Source organism: Pipistrellus hanaki (assembly GCF_964339955.1).
Source record: "Pipistrellus hanaki genome assembly, chromosome: 10".
Taxonomy (NCBI): domain Eukaryota; kingdom Metazoa; phylum Chordata; class Mammalia; order Chiroptera; family Vespertilionidae; genus Pipistrellus; species Pipistrellus hanaki.
The window spans coordinates 16,589,696-16,611,023 of record NC_140512.1 but is presented as its reverse complement, the minus strand read 5'-3'; the positions used below and the strand labels follow the sequence as shown (position 1 = coordinate 16,611,023).

At 48.2% G+C, this 21,328-nt stretch overlaps 1 protein-coding gene across 6 annotated transcripts in view; it reads right to left on the bottom strand.

Moving 5' to 3' along the window:
* ATXN7L1 (ataxin 7 like 1) overlaps positions 1 to 21,328 on the bottom strand; it is a 234,334-nt gene that overhangs the window by 14,380 nt on the left and 198,626 nt on the right. For all 6 annotated transcript variants that reach the window (XM_084897812.1, XM_084897806.1, XM_084897807.1 and 3 more), the window contains 4 exons: positions 19,179 to 19,261; positions 18,006 to 18,262; positions 4,290 to 4,482; positions 7 to 128 (listed from right to left, as the gene is read on the bottom strand). In XM_084897812.1, coding sequence (XP_084753938.1) covers positions 7 to 128; positions 4,290 to 4,482; positions 18,006 to 18,262; positions 19,179 to 19,261 — 655 coding nt within the window. The remainder of the gene's footprint in view (positions 1 to 6; positions 129 to 4,289; positions 4,483 to 18,005; positions 18,263 to 19,178; positions 19,262 to 21,328) is intronic.

The following is a 21,328-nucleotide window of genomic DNA, read 5'->3' as shown; positions in this document are numbered from 1 at the left end:
ACTTACTTCCACATCTGCGAATTCAAGTGTTTTTCTACCATGGAGTTTAGTGCGAACCGAAAACGATCCCATCTTCTGTCAAACACATAGTACCCTCGTCCCATGAGGCGGCTCCCGAAGGAGCAAAACTGTGAGGGGAAAAACACATTTTAATTTTGATTACAGGTTACTAAGCTAATATAAACCATACTGAGAAAAATAACATTTGCATAAAAACACACAGGGGTACAATTTTACTCAAAAATAAGGAAGCAAATGGTACCGGAGCCAAAAATATTTCTGTGCTGCTTTACTTGGAGCTCTAGATTTTCTGCAGAACACCACATTGTGACTCAACAATAGTAACATTTAATTTTCTACTATAGCACAGAGGGCTGCCTTCTCTATCTCTGGGACTGAGCCAACATTTTAGGTCGAAAAACCCCAAACCAACAACATTCAGCAGCCAGGATGTGTTTTTTTTTTTTTTTTTAATTTTTTAATTTTATTTATTTATTTTTTTAGCACCACCTGCTTATTGAACACCATCTTCTTTTTTTTTTCTTTCTCCCCCCCCCCCTCCCTCCCTCCCTCCCTTTTCTTTCTTTCTAGATTTTAAAATTGATTTTTAGAGAGAGAAAGAAGAGGAAGAGAGAGAACAAAATATTGATCAGTTGCCTCCTGCATGCCCCCTACCAGGGATTGGGCCCAGAACCCGGGCACGTGCCTGGACAGGGAGTCGAATCGGTAACCTTTTGGTGTGAGGGACAACACTCAACCAACTGAACCCCACCGGCCAGGATTCACCCATCCTCTTAAGGAGCCTGGTGGTTCCTTACTTCTTATCACAGTAATGGAAACACCTCACTGTGATGCTCTTCTGCCACTGATCATGCCTTTCCTACCTGTTGTCAACAGAGTCACTTCACTTCTGACTCGGCTATCCTCCTCCTCCTTTCCCAGTCCGGACCTCGCCTCCTCTCCTATCGGCACCTGTGGGCTGCCCAGGGACACATCACTGCCTCTGAGCTTATACTCATGCTGTTCCGCCTGCCTGTCTTCTCCCCTCTTCTCTGTCAACCCCAATTCTCCCCTCCCTCAGTGCCCTAATCAAGACTCGTTTCCAGTGGTCTTTATCTGAGTAACGTTGCCTCTGTGAACTCTCACCCCACATTTATTGCCTTTCACCCTGGAATCACTACACAGTCTTACATTACATGTAATGCCTATGTGCCTGACTTGATTATAAATGGACAAAAGCCAGGGGCCCAATTACCTTCTTTTTCAATATGAGGATAGGGGGATTTGGGGTACATGATGGATGAGAGAGATAAGGCCCCTCAAACTGCTTAAATCAAACCATCACACTGAAAACAATATGGCTGAAATACAGGCAGTTAGATGTTTAGTACACAGCCTTTTATTATGATGTTAGGACAACCAGAAATGCAAGAAGCGGCCTCTGAGAAGGTGACATTTGGCTGGTCTGGAGCTCAGACGAGTCTGCAAATGACTCTATAACTCAAACGCGGTTCCTCTCCCTTTCCCCAGGCCTCCCAGCGGCTCCTGGCCTCCGTCCCAGACACAGTGCTGGATTGGCACTCACTCCGCAGACCTTTCCTGGAACCGGCCTTTGGCACAGCTCTCAGGAGCAGACGCAAGACCTTCCCTTTGTTTGGTGCCTGCTTCTGTTTGGGGGCTTTTGTATTCAAACATTGCCACCCATCAAATCTGGTGCTTCTGATGAAAAACGCTCTCCTGCACTTTCATGGCAAGTGCTTATTGACCAAGCAAACGCACCAAGGGGACTCCCCAGCGTGGAGGCTGGTCCCCCGCAGCCGGTGGGAGCTCTTCCAGGACTTCCTTCATCCCAGTTGCTAACGGACACACTGAAGCAGGGCTCATTACAAAAATGATTTAATGTAGCCGCTGACCATGAGGGAAAGGACAAAGCAAAGAAACAAACCCATGGCCTTTCCGTTAAATCAGCAAAACATTAAGGGCACACAAATCCACTGAGCGCAGAGCCCAGTGATTCGAATCCTATGTACCCTGGCAGCCTGTCATTTGGACAAACGTCTTTAAAAAAAAAAAAATTGCTCTTTTTGATGATCACCAGTCCTGTTAATGTTGTTTCTATTTTATTGAAGATTTATAGAGAAAGATGAAGGGAGAGAGAGTGAGAGCGAAACATGGACGTGAGAGGGAAACATCCATCAGCTACCTCCTACACACCCCCTCCTGGGGATCAAGCCCACAACCTGGGCATGTGCTCTGACTGGGAATTGAACCAGTGACCTTTTGGTGCACGGGACCACATGAGCCACATGAGCCACCCGGGGCTGGACAAACATCTTGATGTGCTCCAGACTCTGGTCTTCTGGTAGACCCCATTCTCTCTCTGACCTGGGGGGCACCTTTTTTCCTTTGCTTTCTATATCTCTAATTCCATAGAGACGCAAGGCCTGATGCCCTGAGAGGCTCTTATTCCAGGTTATATATTATGTCCTTGGCAGATCCTCATGGCACTGGCCACTATGTCAGACCCCACAGGTTGCCAGTCTCCTCAACTGCCACCCCCTCCCACCCCTCCCTGCCTTTTCTTTGCTAACAGAACCACACTTTTGCTCTGATATGTGACATGGAGCAGTGAGCAGGGAAGGTGAGTCCCTTCCCAGAACCTTGGGGTGAATCGTGCTGGCTCCTCCATCCTGTGCCACTGCAATCCCATCCTTCTCTGCTGTCGAGTGGCCCAGGGGTGGGATGTGACCCACTTCTGGTAGGTGGCAGAAGAAATCTGGTGGTGGTGGTGGTGGTGGTGGGGGTTGTTCAGGAAGATTTTCTCCCCAATGAAATGGTATAAAATAGCACCTTAGGAGAAGGCTCCCTTTCTGTTTGTCCCTTTCCATCTGTGCAAATGCTACCGAGTGAGGACTAGAGCAGACACACCGAGACCAGGTGTGAAAGGGGAAGAGGCTGCACAGAGTGCCCCTCTGCTTGGAACCACCCACTTCTACACTTCTTGTTATAAGAGACTAGTAGCCCTGCGCACGAATCCGTGCACCAGCTCGCCATTAGCTAGCTGCCACCCTCCTGTAGCTCTCCGCCCGCTGTACCCTCCCTCCCTCCCTCCGCCTCCCTCATTCCCCCTCATAGCTTGCTGCCCTGCCCCCTCTCCCCTCCAGTAGCTCTCCGCGCCCCCTCTTGTAGCTCGCTGCCCCACCCTCCTGCTGATCCGTGATCTGGTCGTAACGTGGTTGGTCGTTATGCTTCAGGCGTAATGACCATTTGTATATCCCATCTTTATTATAGAGGATCCTTCGATGACCACAGTGTATGCACTGTATGAGTTATCTGTGACTGGCAGTCAAAGGCATTCCTGATTATCTCTCACTATTTCTGAAATAGCTAAGAGGCAAAAGTCTCAGGCTCTTGGTCCAGGTCACCATCACCCCCAGCAACGGGAAGTGAACTTGGCGTCCCTTCATCTCACAGACAGGAGGAAGGAAGGAGTTGCTCTATCTAGATGCAGGGCTGGTTTCATCGACACAGTCCCTGAGCGCTAGGAGGAGTCAACACGATTCCTACAGGAGTCCAGCTGGCCCCAGAGGAAACCAGCCGCGGGCCCCGCGTCCCAGGCCCCCTGCACTCAGCTCAGGCACGGCAGCACCAGGCATCTCCTTCTCAGGTGCTCGCAGGGCAAACGCAGACGAGCCTCCAGCTCCTGCCTCCTCAGGTTCCCCACCTCGATTTCGATGATCTGAGTTGTTAAATGGCCTCTTTCAAGGACTGGGAAGAAACCGACCTTTCTGTTCATCAGCAATCACGCTGACATGAAACGCCTCCTCCTTTCCTCACACACACACACACACACACACACACACACACACACACTCACTCAGCACCAGTGCCATATGGTCACACTTACTAATAACAATAAAACTCAGCACCGACAGGGGAGACAACCAGCGAGGGCTGGCACCTGGCGCTGCCACGACAGACGGTTCCCCACGCAGGTGAGCCAGACGAACTCCTGAAACCAGAGGCTCCGTTCTCAGACGGGCAAAGCCAGGAGGCCCGCTTCCCGGTGCCCTTATATCAACACTGCTTCTCAAGCACGAATGCTCCGAGGCGGGCCACAGACACGCAGGTGTCTAAGGGTATCGCTAAGGCAACCGTTCCATCTCAGGGTGAGCCTCCCCGTAACACAGGGTCCTGACGACCTCCCCTGAGAAGGGGGTGCCCTCGGACACCACCCCCCGCAGGCCCACGAAGCCAGGGAAACGCGTGGAGGGGTGCGGGTGGCCTACCGCAAGCGGCCTGGGGTGGTGGATGGAGAACTGGCAGTCTAACTTCTCGTGTTCGTCAGCACCGTCCATCTCCCCTTCATCGCTCGACAGCCGGCTGGCGAGGTCACCCGCAGCGGGGGGTGCGGGGGCTTCCGGGGCGCAGCCGCTGTGGCTCGAAGACGTGGTGCTGCTGATGCTGTTTGCAGAGGACGGTCTAAGGCAAGAGAGAACACACAGGATAAGCCCTTTGGAGGAGGCAACAGAGCGCAGGAGGCGGCCTTTCCGGGGCAGGGGCAGCCTTGCATCAGGGGGATATTCAGGCTGGGAGGTCACAGCGACCAGCTCTCCGCAGGTCTGGGGGAGCCGAGGCCGTGCCCTACCTGAACCGGGGCATCAGGGGAAAGCGACAGGGCACAGCCACGTCAGTTTCTTTTCTTTTCCTTTTTTTTTTTTTTTTTTAAATATATTTTATTGATTTTTTACAGAGAGGAAGGAAGAGGGATAGAGAGTTAGAAACATCAATGAGAGAGAATCATTGATCAGCTGCCTCCTGCACACCCCCTACTGGGGATGTGCCTGCAACCAAGGTACGTGCCCTTGACCAGAATCGAACCTGGGACCCTGGAGTTCGCAGGTCGATGCTGTATCCAAACCGGTCAGGGCGCCAGGTCAGTTTCTTAATATTTATATTAATATTATTAATATTATTAAGATAGTAATAATGACTTAACATGCCACATGGAGTTTAATTGTATCTTCTGAGAATGAACGTTTACATTTAAAAAATATTTTTATTGATTAGAGAGGGGAGGGGAGAGGGAGAGAGATAAAGAAGCATCAATGGCCAGGACCGGTTTGGCTCAATGGATAGAGCGTCGGCTTGGGGACTGAAGGGTCCCGGGTTCGATTCCGGTCAAGGGCATGTACCTTGGTTGCGGGCATATCCCCGGTAGGGGGTGTGCAAGAGGCAGCTGATCGATGACTCTCTCTCATCGATGTTTCTAACTCTCTATCTCTCTCCCTTCCTCTCTGTATAAAATCAATAAAATATATATATTTTTTTTAAAAAAAGAAGCATCAATGATGAGAGAGAACAATTGATGGATTGCCTCTTGCATGCCCCACACTGGGGACTGAGTCCACAGCCCGGGCAAATGTCCTGATCTGGAATCGAACCATGACCTCCTAGTTCATAAGTTAACGCTCAACTGCGGAGCCACGTACATTGATTGGCTGGGCTGAATGTTTAATTTTTGACAAGGCATTCGATCCTCCTGCTAGCACAGTTGGCTCATAGTTGATGTTGAAGAAATATGTTTCTCAATGAAGGAATACATGAATTCCATGTGTATAAATAATCCAACAGAACTCATCTAAATTATAGAAAAGCTCACAGAAAAGCACTGTCATAGTAAGAGATAGAACTGCATGCTTACTGAGCAGTAAAAAACAAGACAAAACAAACACATCACATCAGGAGAGGAGTTAGAAGAGAGAGTCAAAGTTAGTTGTCAGTTGTTTTTACTGCTTTTCTACTTTCATCAGGTGACTGACCCACGAGAAATATAGGGAGAAAAAATTTTTTTGGAGAGAAAAATCAAGATCCTTAAGATTATTGGTTTTCTGCATTCTTCTTTGGAAGCTGCCCCTTCCAGTCACATGAAGCTGCGCTATTGCCCTGTCTCTGTCTCCTTCATTCCACTCTGGATCCTCTGTGCTACAACATCTTCCCAGGTGTGAAATACCTGAGTTCAAACCAGATCCCAAAAGCATAGCCTTTTAAAAACAAAGCCACAAAGGTGGGAACAAGCCAAGTGGCCACCAGTAGACAAATGGATAAACAAAATACGGTATATCCATACAAAATATTAGTTAAGTCTTAAAAAACAATAAAATACTGATACATGCTACCACATGGATGAACCATGAAGACATTATGCTAAGGGAAATAACCCAATCATAAAGGACAAACGTGGTATGATTCCACTTCTATGAGGTTCCTAGAACAGTCCAATCCATAGAGACAGAAAGTAGAACAGTGGTTACCAGGCACTGGGGGTGGGGGTGCAGGGGAGTTTGTGTTTAATGAGTACAGAAGGTCAGTATGGAATGATGAAATGTTCTGGAGATGGTGGTGATGGTGGTACCACAATGTGAATGTACTTAATGCTACTGGACTGTACACTTAGAAATAAAATGGTAAATTTTGTTATGTATATTTTACCACAATAAAAAACAAACAGACTTAAAAATCCCCCCAAGAAAGCCATAGTTTTTCAGTGTTATTACAAGAACTCCATTATATGACAGTTTATTATTGACTATTACCTTCCCACACTTATAAAACAAGGATGCCATTCACTTTACATGTTAAAAGTCTACAGACCAAAGACCACATCTCCCCGTCTGCATTCCCCGAGACCTACTCTCCTGTATCAGAAGGGGCAACAGTCTACACTGTTTCCTGTTTACAGCTGAAGGCCCAAACAGTACAACATTTTTGGTGAAACGTATAAAGAAAACAGCACCCACAATCCTGCCACTCAAGATCAAGTGCTATTACCATTTAGATTTATATCCTTCCAGACTGCTTTAGTGTGCATACACAGCCACATGCATTTTAAAGCAAGAATTGGACCACACTGTACATACTATTTTGAGACATGTTTTTGTTTCGTTAATCTTCACCCAAGAACATTTTTCCCATTGGTTTTTAGATAGAGTGGAAGGGAGGGAGGAGGAAGGTGGAGAGAGAGAGAGAGATAGAGAGAGAGAGAGAGAGGAAAGAGACACATTGATTGGTCTTCTCACACGTGCCCAAATAGGGGCTAGGAAGCAAACCTGCAGCCCAGGTACATACCCTTGACTTGGAACTGAACCCACAACACTTTGGTGGGCAGGTCAACACCCTAACCACTGAGTGACACTGGCCAGGGCTACACTTTTTAAAAAACACAGTGATAATGTAGAAATATTTCCATGTATAGAACTATGTCATATATGTCATATTTTTTAATATTTCCCAGTATTCCACAGCATGGATATATCTCAATTTACTTAACTAGTCTATTGATGGGCATTTAAGTTATTTCCAAACTTTCTAGTAGGTTCTTTTTTTTTTTTTTTTTTTTTTTTTTAACACCATTCTAAAAGCTGGATAGTTTATTTAACTTGTTGGCCTTTAACACATAGACAGCCGGATATTTCTCCAGCAAAAATGGGTTTATGCAGAAACAACAAAAAGTTCCAGCTCAGCACATGCAGTCTAACAGCAAACTATGGGCAAGTTCAGAGAAACAAGAGAGATATGCTCTTGTTATGGGATTTTTTTAAAAAAAATATATTTTTATTGATATTTTACAGAGAGGAAGGGAGAGAGATAGAGAGCTAGAAACGTCAACGAGAGAGAAACATCGACCAGCTGCCTCTTGCACACCCCCTACCGGGGATGTGCCCGCAACCAACGTACATGCCCTTGACCGGAATCGAACCTGGGACCCTTCAGTCCGCAGACCGACACTCTACCACTGAGCCAAACCGGTTTTGGCATTGTTATGGGATTTTTAAACTGGAACACGTGGTGTCCCCCTGGGCAGGATGTTCCCCTGGATTCTTTGTCCATCGGAGTCAAAGAATGAATCCATGGAAGGAAGATGGTATAGCAAAAGGGGGAATTTATTGAAGAATAAGCACAGACTCCCACGTGGGGAGGGGAAAGAGTCCCCTAGTAGGCCCTTTTTGAAGCCTCCCCCAACATGATGGGACCTCCCTGCCCTGCAGGAGATACAAGTCAGCTGGATTTTGTTAACTGTAATAACAGCATCATTAAATAGAAAATTATCTTTACTTAAAAAAATTATCTTTATTGTTGAAAGTATTACAGATATCCCTCTTCCTCTGCCTCCTATCCCCAATGAGCCCCTCCACCCCACTCCCATCCCTGTCCCAGGCCGTCACTGAACTATTGTCTGTGTACATTAGTTGTGCATATAAGTTGTTTAATTAATCTCTTCCCACACTATCCCCCTCCCTCTGAGATTTGTCAGCTTGTTGCATGCTTCTATGTCTCAGGATCTATTTTGTTTGTCAATTTATTTTCATTATTTCAATCTATATGTTCATTAGATTCCACATATCAGTGAGATCATGTGCTACTTGTCTTTCTCTGACTAGCTTAGCCTAATCTTCTCCAGGTCCCTCCATGCTGACTCAAAGGATAAGAGATCCTTCTTTACAACTGCATAGTATTCCATTGTGTAAATGTACCACATCTTTTTGTTGTTGTTGTTAATCCTCACTCAAGGAAATTTTAGAGAGAATGGAAGGGAGAGAGAGAGAAACATTGATTTGTCTATCACATCAATTGGTTGCCTCACGAATGAGGTCCTGGTGCACCCCCGTTGGAACCAGAGATCAAATCTGCAACCCAGGTATGTGCCCTTAACTGGGAATTGAACCCGAGACCCTTTGGTGGACAGGTCAATGCTGAGAACACTGGCCAGGGCACCACATCTTTTTTATCCACTCATATTGATGGGCATTTGGGCTATTTCCAGATCCTAGCTATTGTAATGGGCAAAGGATCTACATAGAAACTTCTCCAAAGAGGACATACAGATGGCCAAGAGAAATATGAAAAAATACTCAAGGTCACTAGTCATCAGATATGCAAATTTAAATGACAATGAGGTATCATCTCATACCTGTCAGAATGGCTACCATCAACAAATCAACAAATGATAAGTGCTGGTGAGGAAGTGGAGAAAAGGGAACCCTAATGCACTGCTGGTGGAGAGGCAGACTGGTGCAGCCACTGTGGAAAACGGTATGGAGTTCTCAAAAAATTAAAAATGGAACTTCCATTTGACCCAGTGATCCCACTTCTGGGAATATATCATAAAAATCCCGGCCCAGGCTGATGTGGCTCAGTGGTTGAGGTCATGGTTCAATTTCTGCTGAAGGCACATTCCCAAGTTTAGGGCTCGACCCCTACTGTGGGGCATGCAGGAGGCAGCAGGTCAGTGATTTTTCTCTCATCATTGATGTTTCCATCTCTCTTTCTCTCTGAAATCAATAAAAATATGTTTAAAAAAAAAAAAGAATCCCGAAACACCAAGCAGAATGAATATATGCTCCCCTATGTTAATCTTAACTTTTTAAAGATCCATTTGGAAATCTTTAGAAGTAAAATGCCATGGTATCGCCCTAACCGGTTTGGTTCAGTGGAGAGAGAGTCGACCTTCAGACTGAAGAATCCCAGGTTCGATTCTGGTCAAGAGCATGAACCTTGGTTGCGGGCACATCCCCAGTAGGAAGTGTGCAGGAGGCAGCTGGTCGATGTTTCTCTCTCATTGATGTTTCTAACTCTCTATCCCTCTCCCTTCCTCTCTGTAAAAAATCAATAAAATACTGTATATTTAAAAAAATGCCATGGTATCTGCAATCTACTTCAAAATATATAATAAAAATATACCTGGTAGATAAAATAAATATAATTGCAAATCTGAATATTATAATTCTCCAAACTAGGGATAAGAGTGTTCATTATATTATACTCTTACCTCTGTGCATGGGAAAAATTTAATAACAAGAAAGAAAGAAAAAGAAAGTGAGCTAGTAGTACAGATACTTTCTGAGAGAGAAAGTGGCAGAAGAACTTCCCATTAACTGGGCAGATAGATTGAGCACTTAGTTTGCCTTCCTCCCAAAATCCTACTAAAACCACAGTTAAGGGATAAAAAAGGCATTAGCTCCAAAGAGTAAAAAGTTCAGCAGAAATATGGTAATATGATGATGAATTCCCAGCCTTCATTTAACTCCCAAACCAATAATGAAATCAGTTTCACCTTGCTAATGATGATTGGTTTAGAAAAGGGCATGAGAAAGAAAAGAAAAAAATATGTTTTGGGGAAGAAGGGCTTTTGTAAAGATTTTTCCCACCTTTAAAAAGACACAAGGGCCCTGGCTGGTGTGGCTCAGTGGATAGAGCGTCAGCCTGGGACTGGAGGGTCCAGGGTTTGATTCCAGTTAAGGGCACATGCCTGGGTTGTGGGCTCAATCCCCAGTATGGGGCATGCAGGAGGCAGCCAATCAATGATTCTCTCTCATCACTGATATTTCTATCTCTCTCTCTCTCTCTTTTTTCCTCTCTGAAAAAAAAAAAAAAAAAAAAAAAAAGACACAGGGAAAAAGTGGTTTCTTCCTTCACTGGATCTTGTTCCACCTGGATGTGCCTGAAACTGCTGCAGCCATCTGCTCTGGACTTGGGGGAGCGAAGAGTGTGGGTTGAAAAAAGCAGAGAAGCCGAGCCAATTCCTGACCTCTGGGGACTGGTGCCCTTCCACCTCTGGACTTCTTATCTCATGAGATTAGAAATGTCCTAATACGTTAAGCATTTATTAAGATTAGGTTTTCTGCAAAGAAATAAATGGGACGATGTCAAGCTACAAAGTTTTTGCAAAGCAAAGGAAATCATTAACAAAATGAAAAGACAACCCACTGAATGGGAGAGCATATTCACCAGTGGTACATTAAATAAGGGGTCAATATCCAAAATTTATAAAGAATTCATACAACTCAACATAAAAAAATAAACAATCCGATTGAAAATTGGGAAGAGGACATGAATAGACACTTCTCCACAGAGGACATGCAGAGGAGTAATAGATATATAAAAAGATGCTCAATGTCACTAACATCAGAAAAGTTCAGATTAAAGCCACAATGAGATATCACCTTACACCTGTCAGAATGGCTATAACCCCCAACCCCAAACAAATGTAACCACTGCTGATGAGAATGGTTACAATTGTTATGACTTTTAGTATGACATTGCTGATTTTTTAATCTTTTTTTTTAAATAGATAAAAGGAAAACTTGTTTACCTATGACTTACAATTTGGTAAATTATACTTCTGTAAGCAGAATTGTAGTATTTGTTGTTTCTCACTGCTTGATCCCTCCAGAATACAGTAAGGAGTATTTTTATTTTCATGGCAATGTGATTATTAGCATAAGTTCAATAAGAATCTATCAGATCGGTTTTATTACCAAGGCTCTGACTGGAACACCATGGATGAGAGAGGCATGCACAGACTCAGACCAGAAAGCGTTGAGGCTTTGTTAAGAGTGACTTTGGAAGCCAACAAAAGCCCCTTTGGGAATACAGCCTGGTACTCAGTTCACACAGTTCACAGCAGGTTTTCCAGGTGAGGAACAGAGATTGCCTCCTGGGAGATGCAAGGAAAGGACCTCAGGATATGGTGGGGACTTTGAGAAGAGAAGATTCACCAAACCCTGTAGGTATTGTGGACGAAATCTGATGGCCAGTATGCAGTTTGGCTTCTAGCCTTCGGAGGCTAAGGTTCAACCCGAAGATTCCTTAAGAAAATTCCAGCTAAGCAGATGTAGAGGCCCACATGGTTAATTACTATTCTTGCTTCACGTATACAAATAACCAGGCCACATTTATTGAAACAAGACCTCTTTGGCAGATAGATTAGTCTCAGTTTGGCTATCTTTGGTAAAAAAAAAAAGGGGGGGGGGAGGGGAGTATTGAAAGAAAAATGTTTCGATAATATACCTTTGTCTTTCGAGTGTTGTTTTGTCTTACACAATGTACCCTTCAGAGAAATCACAACTCACTCTTAGACAATCTTAGTGACTGATGTGGTGTAAGCCACACAGACAGCTTACCTGAGCACCCGATACAAACTAATTCTCAGGGAATTTAACTCACATAGTCATATAATTCTCAGTTGTTTGGCCTCATTCTCAGTTCTATGGTTTAAGCTTGATGACTCGAACAGACCACTGCATGTGGGTCCTTAAACAACAGGATTGCTTTCGGTTACTTGTTCGCTGAACAGGGAGTGTTTGTGCAGTGGCCAGCTCCTCATAGTTTGGGTCCTGGGGGACACAGTAATAGCAGTTAACCCTGTTCTTTGCTTAAACTGAACACTCAGAACGCCCCCTCTGAGGCTTAGGGGTCATTATGGAAGGGGTGAGCATGTGAGACTGTAAGAACCAGATAAATAGGGCACAGTGGCAGACAGATCTGACTCCATCGTAAAAAAGCTAATCTTGCCTCTTAATTGAACCCTGACCAGGTCCTCCTATTTCCCTCAGTATTGAAGAATAAACCACACAAAGGAAGTAGTAGCTGTAGAGAGTGCAATGCTCAGCCTCCCGGACTCCACCTGTCCAAGCCTGCGTTGTCCGCATGGCCTGCTGGGTAATAGCTTGTGCTAAGTCTGGCATATAGACCTGCTAATCACTGAGGGAACTGTGTTCGCGGCTCGAGGAGATAAGGTAGGCGTGTGTTGTTTGTCAATGATTTGCAGGGACACCGAGACTGAGGCTGGACTCACAGCCACACAGCACAACCTTCCTCAGACCCTCCTGGCAGCGCCCAGATGTCTGTGGTGCTCAATCACCTCCTGCCACTCCCATTTCCCTTCCCTTGACAATAAAAGCCCGAACTCTGGGCTTTCTTAAGGTGAGTCTGAGGTACCACTACGACTCCCATCTTTTTGGTTGGCACCTTGTTGATCAATAAACTTTCCCTTACTCCAAAAAAAAAAAAAAAAAAAAAAAAAGGCTGAAACTCTCAATAGTAAGTTCCAGTTGTCAGGTAAAGGACAGGAGATAAGGGGAGAATACTGAAGAGTAAAGGTAAGCATGGAAACGCTGTGTTAGAGCAAAACCAGCTCCGAGGACAAAGACAGAAACATATGTATGAGTAATGGTGTGCACATGTGCACACAGGCACACATGGATACAGGCACACGGAGGAGAGAGCTGCATCTCTTCCCTTTCAGGCTTGCTTCATTCAGGGACGCACGCCCCCGCCTGGCGATGATGGAATGGTAGGTGCTTTCTGATCACTGCACTCCAGAGCGGAACCTGGAGGGAAGGAGTTCACTGGAACCAGCCTGGGTCTCAGAAAAAGCCACGGTTGGGTGAGAAGTGATGAGGAATGGGGCCACTAGTCCTGAGAAGGTGTTGAAAAACTCCCTCAAGCCCAGCTGGTGTGGCTCAGTGGAATGAGCATCATCCCATGCACCAAGAGGTTGCTGGTTCAATTCCCAGTCAGGGCTCATGCCTAGGTTTTGGGCTCGGTCCCCAGGAGGAGGGGGCGTGTAGGAGGCAGCGAATGGATATTTCCATCTCTATCCCTCTCCCTTCCTCTCTCTCCGAAACACACACACACACACACACACACACACACACACACAAACAAAACAAAACAAAACAAAACAAAACAAAAAAAACAACAACAAAAAAACCCCCAAAATACATTAAAAAAAAAGTCACTCAAGTTTGCAAAGTTGCCATCCACCTTTTCTCCTTCCACATGACCTCATCTTCCCCTCTCCACTTATCGATTTGGTTTAAAGACCATGTCTGTGACGAGGGTCCCTGTTCAGCTCCACTCAGGGACACTGAACCGACACTTCCTCGTCTCCGACCCATCCCTGTGCGGAAGCACGAGCGCCAGCCTGTCTGAGTGCTTCGGGGAAGAGAGCACCAGGGAACTGACTTTAATCAGGTCCCTGTTATGGGCGAGGCATGTCTCACCCAGGCTACCCACTGCCTTTGCACATTTAACTATTATCTACGTTTCTCAGACGAGCAAATTGCTTGCAGAGCTAATAAGAGGTGGAAATGAGACTTCAAAGCCTCCCATGTTGAGAGATGAGTGCAGAAAAAGCGCAGGGACAAACATAAGCCAAGGAGAGAGATGGCTTGTAATTGGCAATAACACTCTCCTGATTAGTCACGACTGACGTTGCTCTCACTCTAGACTCATCTCTGTCCTTCTTTAGGTGTCTGGGACCTTCTGCTTCTTTGCCCACTGCCCCTTGTCAGTCTAAAAATCAATGGATTTTGCCGGGACCGGTATGGCTCAGTGGATAGAGCGTCGGCCTGCGGACTGAAAGGTCCCGGGTTCGATTCTGGTCAAGGGCATGTACCTTGGCTGCGGGCACATCCCCAGTGAGGGGTGTGCAAGAGGCGGCTGGTCGATGTTTCTCTCTCATCGACGTTTCTAACTCTCTGTCCCTCTCAATTCCTCTCTGTGTAAAATCAACAAAATATATTAAAATATATGTATATAAAAATCAATGGATTTTGCCATTTTATACTTTAAGATGAAAGGTGTGAGCTTCTCAAGACAGAGGGGAATTTGCCAAGATGTTGTCAGCACTGGCTTCCATAGCTGACCTTTCTCCCTCCCTCTCAGGGGTCAGAGCCCAGCTTGACGCTCTGCCCTCCTCCCCTTTTGCCACAGAGATCTGATGGCAGGACTGGGCTGCTCATCCATAGCTCTTGGGCTCTCTGGGGCAAGTAATCTGTTTCCTTAGAGTTGGGGGCAAAGAAACAGAGCATATGAGTGTGCTATGTAAGGGCGCCCCGGGGGGGGGGGGAGGGGCAGAGGGCAGGAGGTCGGGCAAATGGAAATCAGGTAACACTGTGTTTACTCACACTGCTTTCCCACTGACTGACACCGCCCCTCACTCCCAGCGGCCATCAAGGCAGCACTTATTACAGAGTGTGGTCCTTCACCCACTGTACAGATGAGCAAGCCGAGGCTAGAGAGACTAAGAAACGTGGCCAAGCTCCCCGAGTGAGTAAACACGGAGCTGAGATACGCGCTTCCAATCCTGTCCCGACCCGTGTTCTCTAACTTTTAACTTCTCCTGTTCTAGGCCCATGTTCCTTTTTAGAAACCCCTGACAAGAATGGGCTGCAACTCAAGAATATGAAAGCTGATCTATTTTCAAGGCTGTCAAAACGATATGTTAAGAAATAAACTCACACACCTTAATATTTCCAAGAAAAGGAATTCATGATTAGGAAGGGATTACAATAATTCCATGTGTGAGTGATAATATATATATATATATATTTTTTGCCCATTGCAGATAATTAGTGTAATTGAAAGATGAGTAAAATAAATATTTTAAGTTTTATGTGATGACAACATTGAATTCTGGTCATGCTGTTCACATCTCTGACTGCATGGGGTGTGTGTGTGTCTCATCCTAGTGTAAAACGAGTGGAAGAGGGTGACCTTCCCCATGATATTGGTCCAGAGTGCACCCTGAGTCTTTTGGTTTCTACAGCAACTTTGAAAAGCATCCTCAAAAAATACTCTTAGCAACATGTGTGATGCTCTCCCGTGCCTCCCCCTTCCTTTCAGAGACATCCCTCTTGCTGATCAACCTCACCCTCTTCCTTCTGCTTCCGGAAGAGGACGCGTAAACCTGCATCTCTCTAACGACAAACATTCCTCTGGAAACCGGCCGGGAAGGGACAGGAAACGGAACGACTAAGGCGCCATGGCTTGCTTTACTTTTTAACGGCTGCCCCCTGGCTTCTGGGTTCACCAGCTACCACTGCTTGGGAGAGAAGTGCCTCCGTCAGTCAGAATCGTATACGAGAGAGGGTGTTCAAACTGGGTTCCCTGGGGAACACGAGGGGATCCCTCAGATACAGGGGTCTTCAAACTACGGCCCTCGGGCCACATGCAGCCCCCAGGGGAGTCTGATCCTGCCCGCCAGGTTTTTTGGGCAGTGAGTGCAGCCGAGGTGTTACAGTAGGAATTAGTAGTTCATATAGTCCGGCCCTCCAGCTCTCTGAGGGACCGTGATCTGGCCCCCACTTTAAAAAGTTTGAGGACCCCTGCCTCAGAAGCTCAGAGGGCCAGCAGGCTGTGGGGACGTGAGCGATGAGAGCCGGGCTGTGCTGGCTTTGGGGGGAGGCTTTCCTATTGGGCACCTTGGGAAGTGTGTGGGGATGAAAAAGTTCTCCAGTCCCGAAGAAGTGTGAAAGCCACCGTATGCGGAACCAAAGCCCTTCCCCCCCAGGCGTTTGGGACAGGACAGTCACCTCTGCTCCAAGGCAAGGGGAACACCCTTCACCAACACCCCGCACGACACTCCCAAGTCATCACAAAATGACCGTGTAAAAGGCGGGGCGGCAAGGAAGGCGGCATGTGCACGGATGACAACACACGACGGTGATTGCCATGGCAATGCCTGTGGGCTGTGAGTCCCCCTGAACGCCGCCGGAGGCTGAGGCCGGCCAATCCCACAGAGGGACTCCGACCGTCAAACTGGGTCAGGCTGGTCCCAGCGTGGAAGGCACGAGGGCGAGGAGCTGGCAGGTCCGCAGCCACCGCCACCAAATGCCTGCTGCTGCTTTAAGAACCAACTCCGTCCCCTTCTATTATTTTAATTTTTAATTTTTATTTTTTAAGTATATTTTATTGATTTTTTTTTTCACAGAGAGGAAGGGAGAGGGATAGAGAGCTAGAAACATCGATGAGAGAGAGAGACATCGACCAGCTGCCTCCTGCACACTCCCCACGGGGGATGTGCCCGCAGCCAAGGTACATGCCCTTGACCAGAATTGAACCTGGGACCTTTCAGTCCGCAGACCGACGCTCTATCCACTGAGCCAAACCGGCTTCGGCCATCCCCTTCTTTTAGAACCTGCTCTCAAAGCGCACTCGCCGGCTGGCTGGATGCTGTAGGACGCACATGGTACACACTCAAAATGATCCAGCCGTCCCAGGGCCTGCCCTCCTCACCTTGTATCATGAATGCTTCCTTCTAATGACTCTGTGAACATTCGAGTCTCATCTCACCTTCTCAACGAAATCCTTGAAACACAGAACCTCGTTTTTTTTGTTTGTTTTCTTTCTTTCTTTCTTTCTTTCTTTCTTTCTTTCTTTCTTTCTTTCTTTCTTTGTTTTTTTTTAAATATATATTTTATTGACTTTACAGAGAGGAAGGGAGAGGGATAGTAAGTTAGAAATATCAATGAGAGAGGAACATCGATCAGCTGCCTCCTGCACACCCCCCACTGGGGATGTGACCGCAACCAATGTACATGCCCTTGACCGGAATGGAACCCGGGACCCTTGAGTCCGCAGGCCGACGCTCTATCCACTGAGCCAAACTGGTTTCGGCGCAGAACCTAGTTTCATTCATCATCTCTGCACCCTGTGCTTAGCATTTCTGAATGAGGGTTCCCCGTCCCATCACCTGGAAGGTGGTCTGCTACTCTCTCAGCGTGGCAGTCAGAGCCAGGTGTGGGTTTTAAAGCACGCTTAACCCAAATGGGCTTTAATGACCTTTCCTGTTCTTTCCAGGACAGTGAAATAACACCGTAGACAGGTGGCTCAGCTTTCTGGGTGTGCAGGGAAATACAGAGCAAAAAGCCTCTGTTATGCCATTTCCCCCCTTCGCCTGGGTCACCGGAGGGTTGGAGGTAAAAATTCACAAAACAATGTGTGTCAAACGGGCTCCTACACGTGCTGATCCACCCACATCCGCCCAGGTTTTCCGCACTCTCTGCTCCAGGAATCGCCAACGAAGCCCAACACCCAGGCAGCCGGGAGAGGTGCCTGGTGGCTGATGTGCCGTCCAGGTATTTATTTTCAGCTTACTCTTGCTCTGATATCGATCTGCCATGAAGGGTGATGATGATGATGACGATGAAGAAAATAGTGACTACGATGACAGCAGAAAAATCCCCTGAACACGATGGTCGAGCCCCTTTGCCCATTATCTCATTAACGTGTACAACCAACCGCCTTACGAGGCCGCGGTCTGACGGCTTCCACGTAACACGTGATCAGAGCACACACGACCCAGCGAGGCAGCCACCGGACCACGGCCGCTGGGCCTCTGTCACCGCGCGGGGGAGGGGCGCGGGGAGGGCACTCACCTGGGAAGCACAGAGTTGGGCGGCCTGGATTTTGCAGGGGAGGTGACTTTAGGTTCTGGCCCAGCGCTCCCTGAAGACCCCGGCAGAGGGTCCTGCGCCGGCCCGGCTGGGTTTGGAAGAACTTCCCTCGCCGGAGTCAGGAGATGCTCTTTATCCTTAACTTCCTTCTCTCGGGACCTGGCTTTGTGTTCCGCCAGGAGGAGGTCAAACTGCTTTTTCCTGCCGGGGACTGCCCTCCGATGGCTCAGCGAGTGTGTCTGAGGAGAAGAGAGATGAGAAAAAGCACGGCCTCTTTGATCAGCACATACACCTGCTTCCCGGGGGGGCCCTCCGTTTCAGACCCCGCCATTCATGGGGACGTGGCAGGTGCTTTGCCAAGTCAACTTCAAGGCAACAACAGCTCCCGGGCGGGCGGAGGCTGGGAAGAGGAGGCAGAGACCGCACCGACGCAACCATGCTCTGCTCTCCTGGTGTCAAAAAGCCAGGGCTTCCTCCGGAAAAAAAAAAAAAAAAGAAGAAAAGGAAAAAAAATGGCACAAGATGACACGCTTCAGCGCAGAGCCCGGAAGAGCCCAGAGCTCGGACGAGAGGCCAGCGAGAGCGCCTAGAGCTAATCCCGGTGCAGCGGGAGGCGTGCGGTGGCCAGGGCACACAGAGCCCCCGAGCAGAGAGGGCCACAGCCTCGGTCCCAAGAAGCACTAGCAGTTCAGGAACGAGACGTGCGGCCGGCGGGGGCTACCTAGCGGCCGCCGCCTTCCGCCCGCTGTGCCCCTGGCCGCCCCGGTGTGGCCGGCTCGGGGCGCGGCAGGACTGGCTCTCGGGGTGCTGCTGCCGCCGCCGCTGCCGCACTCCTGCATACATTACATCGGAGCAGGGCTCCGAGCCGCCTGTGAGTGCCTATAAATACAATTTACTGTCTGGCCTCACGAGGAACGGGGGAAGCCTTTTTTTTTTTTTTTTTTTTTTTTTCCTCCCTTCTTAAAAAGCCAGCCAGCTCCAGGCAGGCCCTCCGCTGCCATGGGAGAGAAGAAAGCATTTCCCGTACAAAGAACAGCTGGGGGTCATGTCTGGGTTCCACACCCTGCCGTGCGCAGAGAGTGGCATGCAAACATATTCCTGACAAAGGCCCCACCAGCGAGAGCAGGAAGTATTCTTTAGGGAAAGGAGAAATACCTTGCAGGTGAGGGATCTTGTGCAAGGTTTCTTTGTCTCGGGATCCAATACTCCACAGTGTTTATTTGGGTCAAATTCTCTCTCTGGTTTAGGAAACAAACAAAAAATATAAGGAAAAAGGAGACTAAGTAGGAGTTGGCATTAAGACCACATTTAAAAAAAAAAAAAAAAAGCACATTTGCACCAACAAGTGAGACGTTGTCAGGCAATCTGTCTTTATTTATTTGTTTATTTTTTATTATTCTTCCACCGACTGCTAAAATGCTTCCAGAAACCGCTCAGGGGAACCTGGTGCGCCCCATCTGAACCCGGAGCTCCCTAGTCCGGCTTCCGAGGGGTGCGGAACGCAGCACAAGGCACGGGGCCGGGGGTGGGGCGGGCCCTGGGGAGGAGGAGCCCTCCGGCTCTTACGCTGTATGTCACCGGGAAGCTTCTCCAGGAACTAGGCCCTTGGGGCCTGGCTAACAGCAGACCAGGGAGAGCCACCTGAGTGAGGCCCACCGGCCACTTTTTCCTGGGTCATTCCAAGAGCACACCGCACCTCCCCAGCCCCACCTGCCTTCCTGCTAGCTTCAGCCATGTAGGCGGGGACTGTTCTTCGGCATGCCAAGAGGGACCCTGTCCCTCTCCCGCTTTGCAGAGTGCTCAGCACACAAGGATTTCCAGACAGCCGCGGTGACCGGAAAGACAGTTCACACGATTCACGAACACTCTGGCGCTGCCCTAGGCAGGGGCAGGGGCAGGGGTAGGGGCAGGGGCAGGGGCAGGGCAGGGGAGAAGTCTGGGTGCGTGCCTTTCGTCGATCTAAGCCAGGGGTCTTCAAACTACGGCCCGTGGGCCACATGCGGCCCGCAGAGGAGTCTGATCCGGCCCGCCAGGTTTTTTGGGCAGTGAGCGCAGCCGAGGTGTTACAGTAGGAATTAGTAGTTCATATAGTCCGGCCCTCCAGCTCTCTGAGGGACTGTGATCTGGCCCCCACTTAAAAAAGTTTGAGGACCCCTGATTCTAAGCCGAAAGGTGCATCGAGGGCAGAGTCTGCCCGTTGCGCAGCCTCAGCCTCCTCAACTCTGTCCCCGGGCCTGTGGCTGCGAATGGGGTGGCTGCAGGGGGCCAGGCTTTGCCCACGGTCTGCGATTTGCCTTCCCTCTGGACGGTGCAGGGGTCATGTTGGGAGTTTGCTTCTAAGCAACGTTCTCTTTTCGGGCCCCTTTTGGATCCTTTGTCCCCTCTGGATCACAAAAACTCTCTCCTTCCCAGGAAAATGGGGCCACCGCTTGAGGCCCCTACCTGTGAGCTTTAAAGTTCCGCCCCCAGGTGCCTCCTGCTTCTGGCAGGCGCCCAGCACACCCCTGCCTCCTGCAGAGCAGGGAGGACACAGCCCAGGGAGCAGGGAGGACACAGCTCCTCTGGGCGTTCAGGAGCATGCTGGGGCGGGTGAGGGCAGTGTCCTGAAGAAGCCTGAGTAGCTGCACACTAAAAAGAAGTTACCTAGCCTGAAACACTGTCTGGAATTGGTGGCGTAAACTCTGAGCATACTAAATGAATGTGTTCTATTAAAAAAAAAAAAAAAAAGAAAGAAGTTTGGGGGTCCCCTGGCCAGTGTGGCTCAGTTGGTTGGGCATCATCTTGTGCACCCAAAGGTTGCCAGTTCGATTCCCAGGCAAGGGCTCGATCTCTAGTAAGGAGTGTGCAGGAGGCAGCCAACTGATGGTCTGCTCTCACATCGATGTTTTTTTTTCCTCTCTCCCCCTCTTCCTTCCTCTCTCTTTCAAAATCAAGAGACTGTTCTTTAAAAAAAAAAAAGGTTTGAGGGCCATGGGGTGGCTGTGATGGTGGAATAATAATGATGTGTGCAACAAAACCATTCCTACACCCAAGACAGATGACCTGGTTGGCTATCAAAATGCCCTCCCGGCTTTTCTTTTTCCTCCTCCTCCTCCTCCTCCTCCTCCTCTTTTTTTTTTTTTTTTTTTTTTTTTTAAAGTTTCACTTTTAAGACTAGAAATGGCTAGCCCTGGAGATGCCCATTTCCCATGCGTCCTCTCTGCCCGCCCAGGAGAGCCTGGCTGGGAGTTCTGTCCCCTGGGCTGTCAGAGTCAGACGGGTGCCCAGGTCCACGGTGTCTGGGCCCACACCAGCCCGCCTGGCAG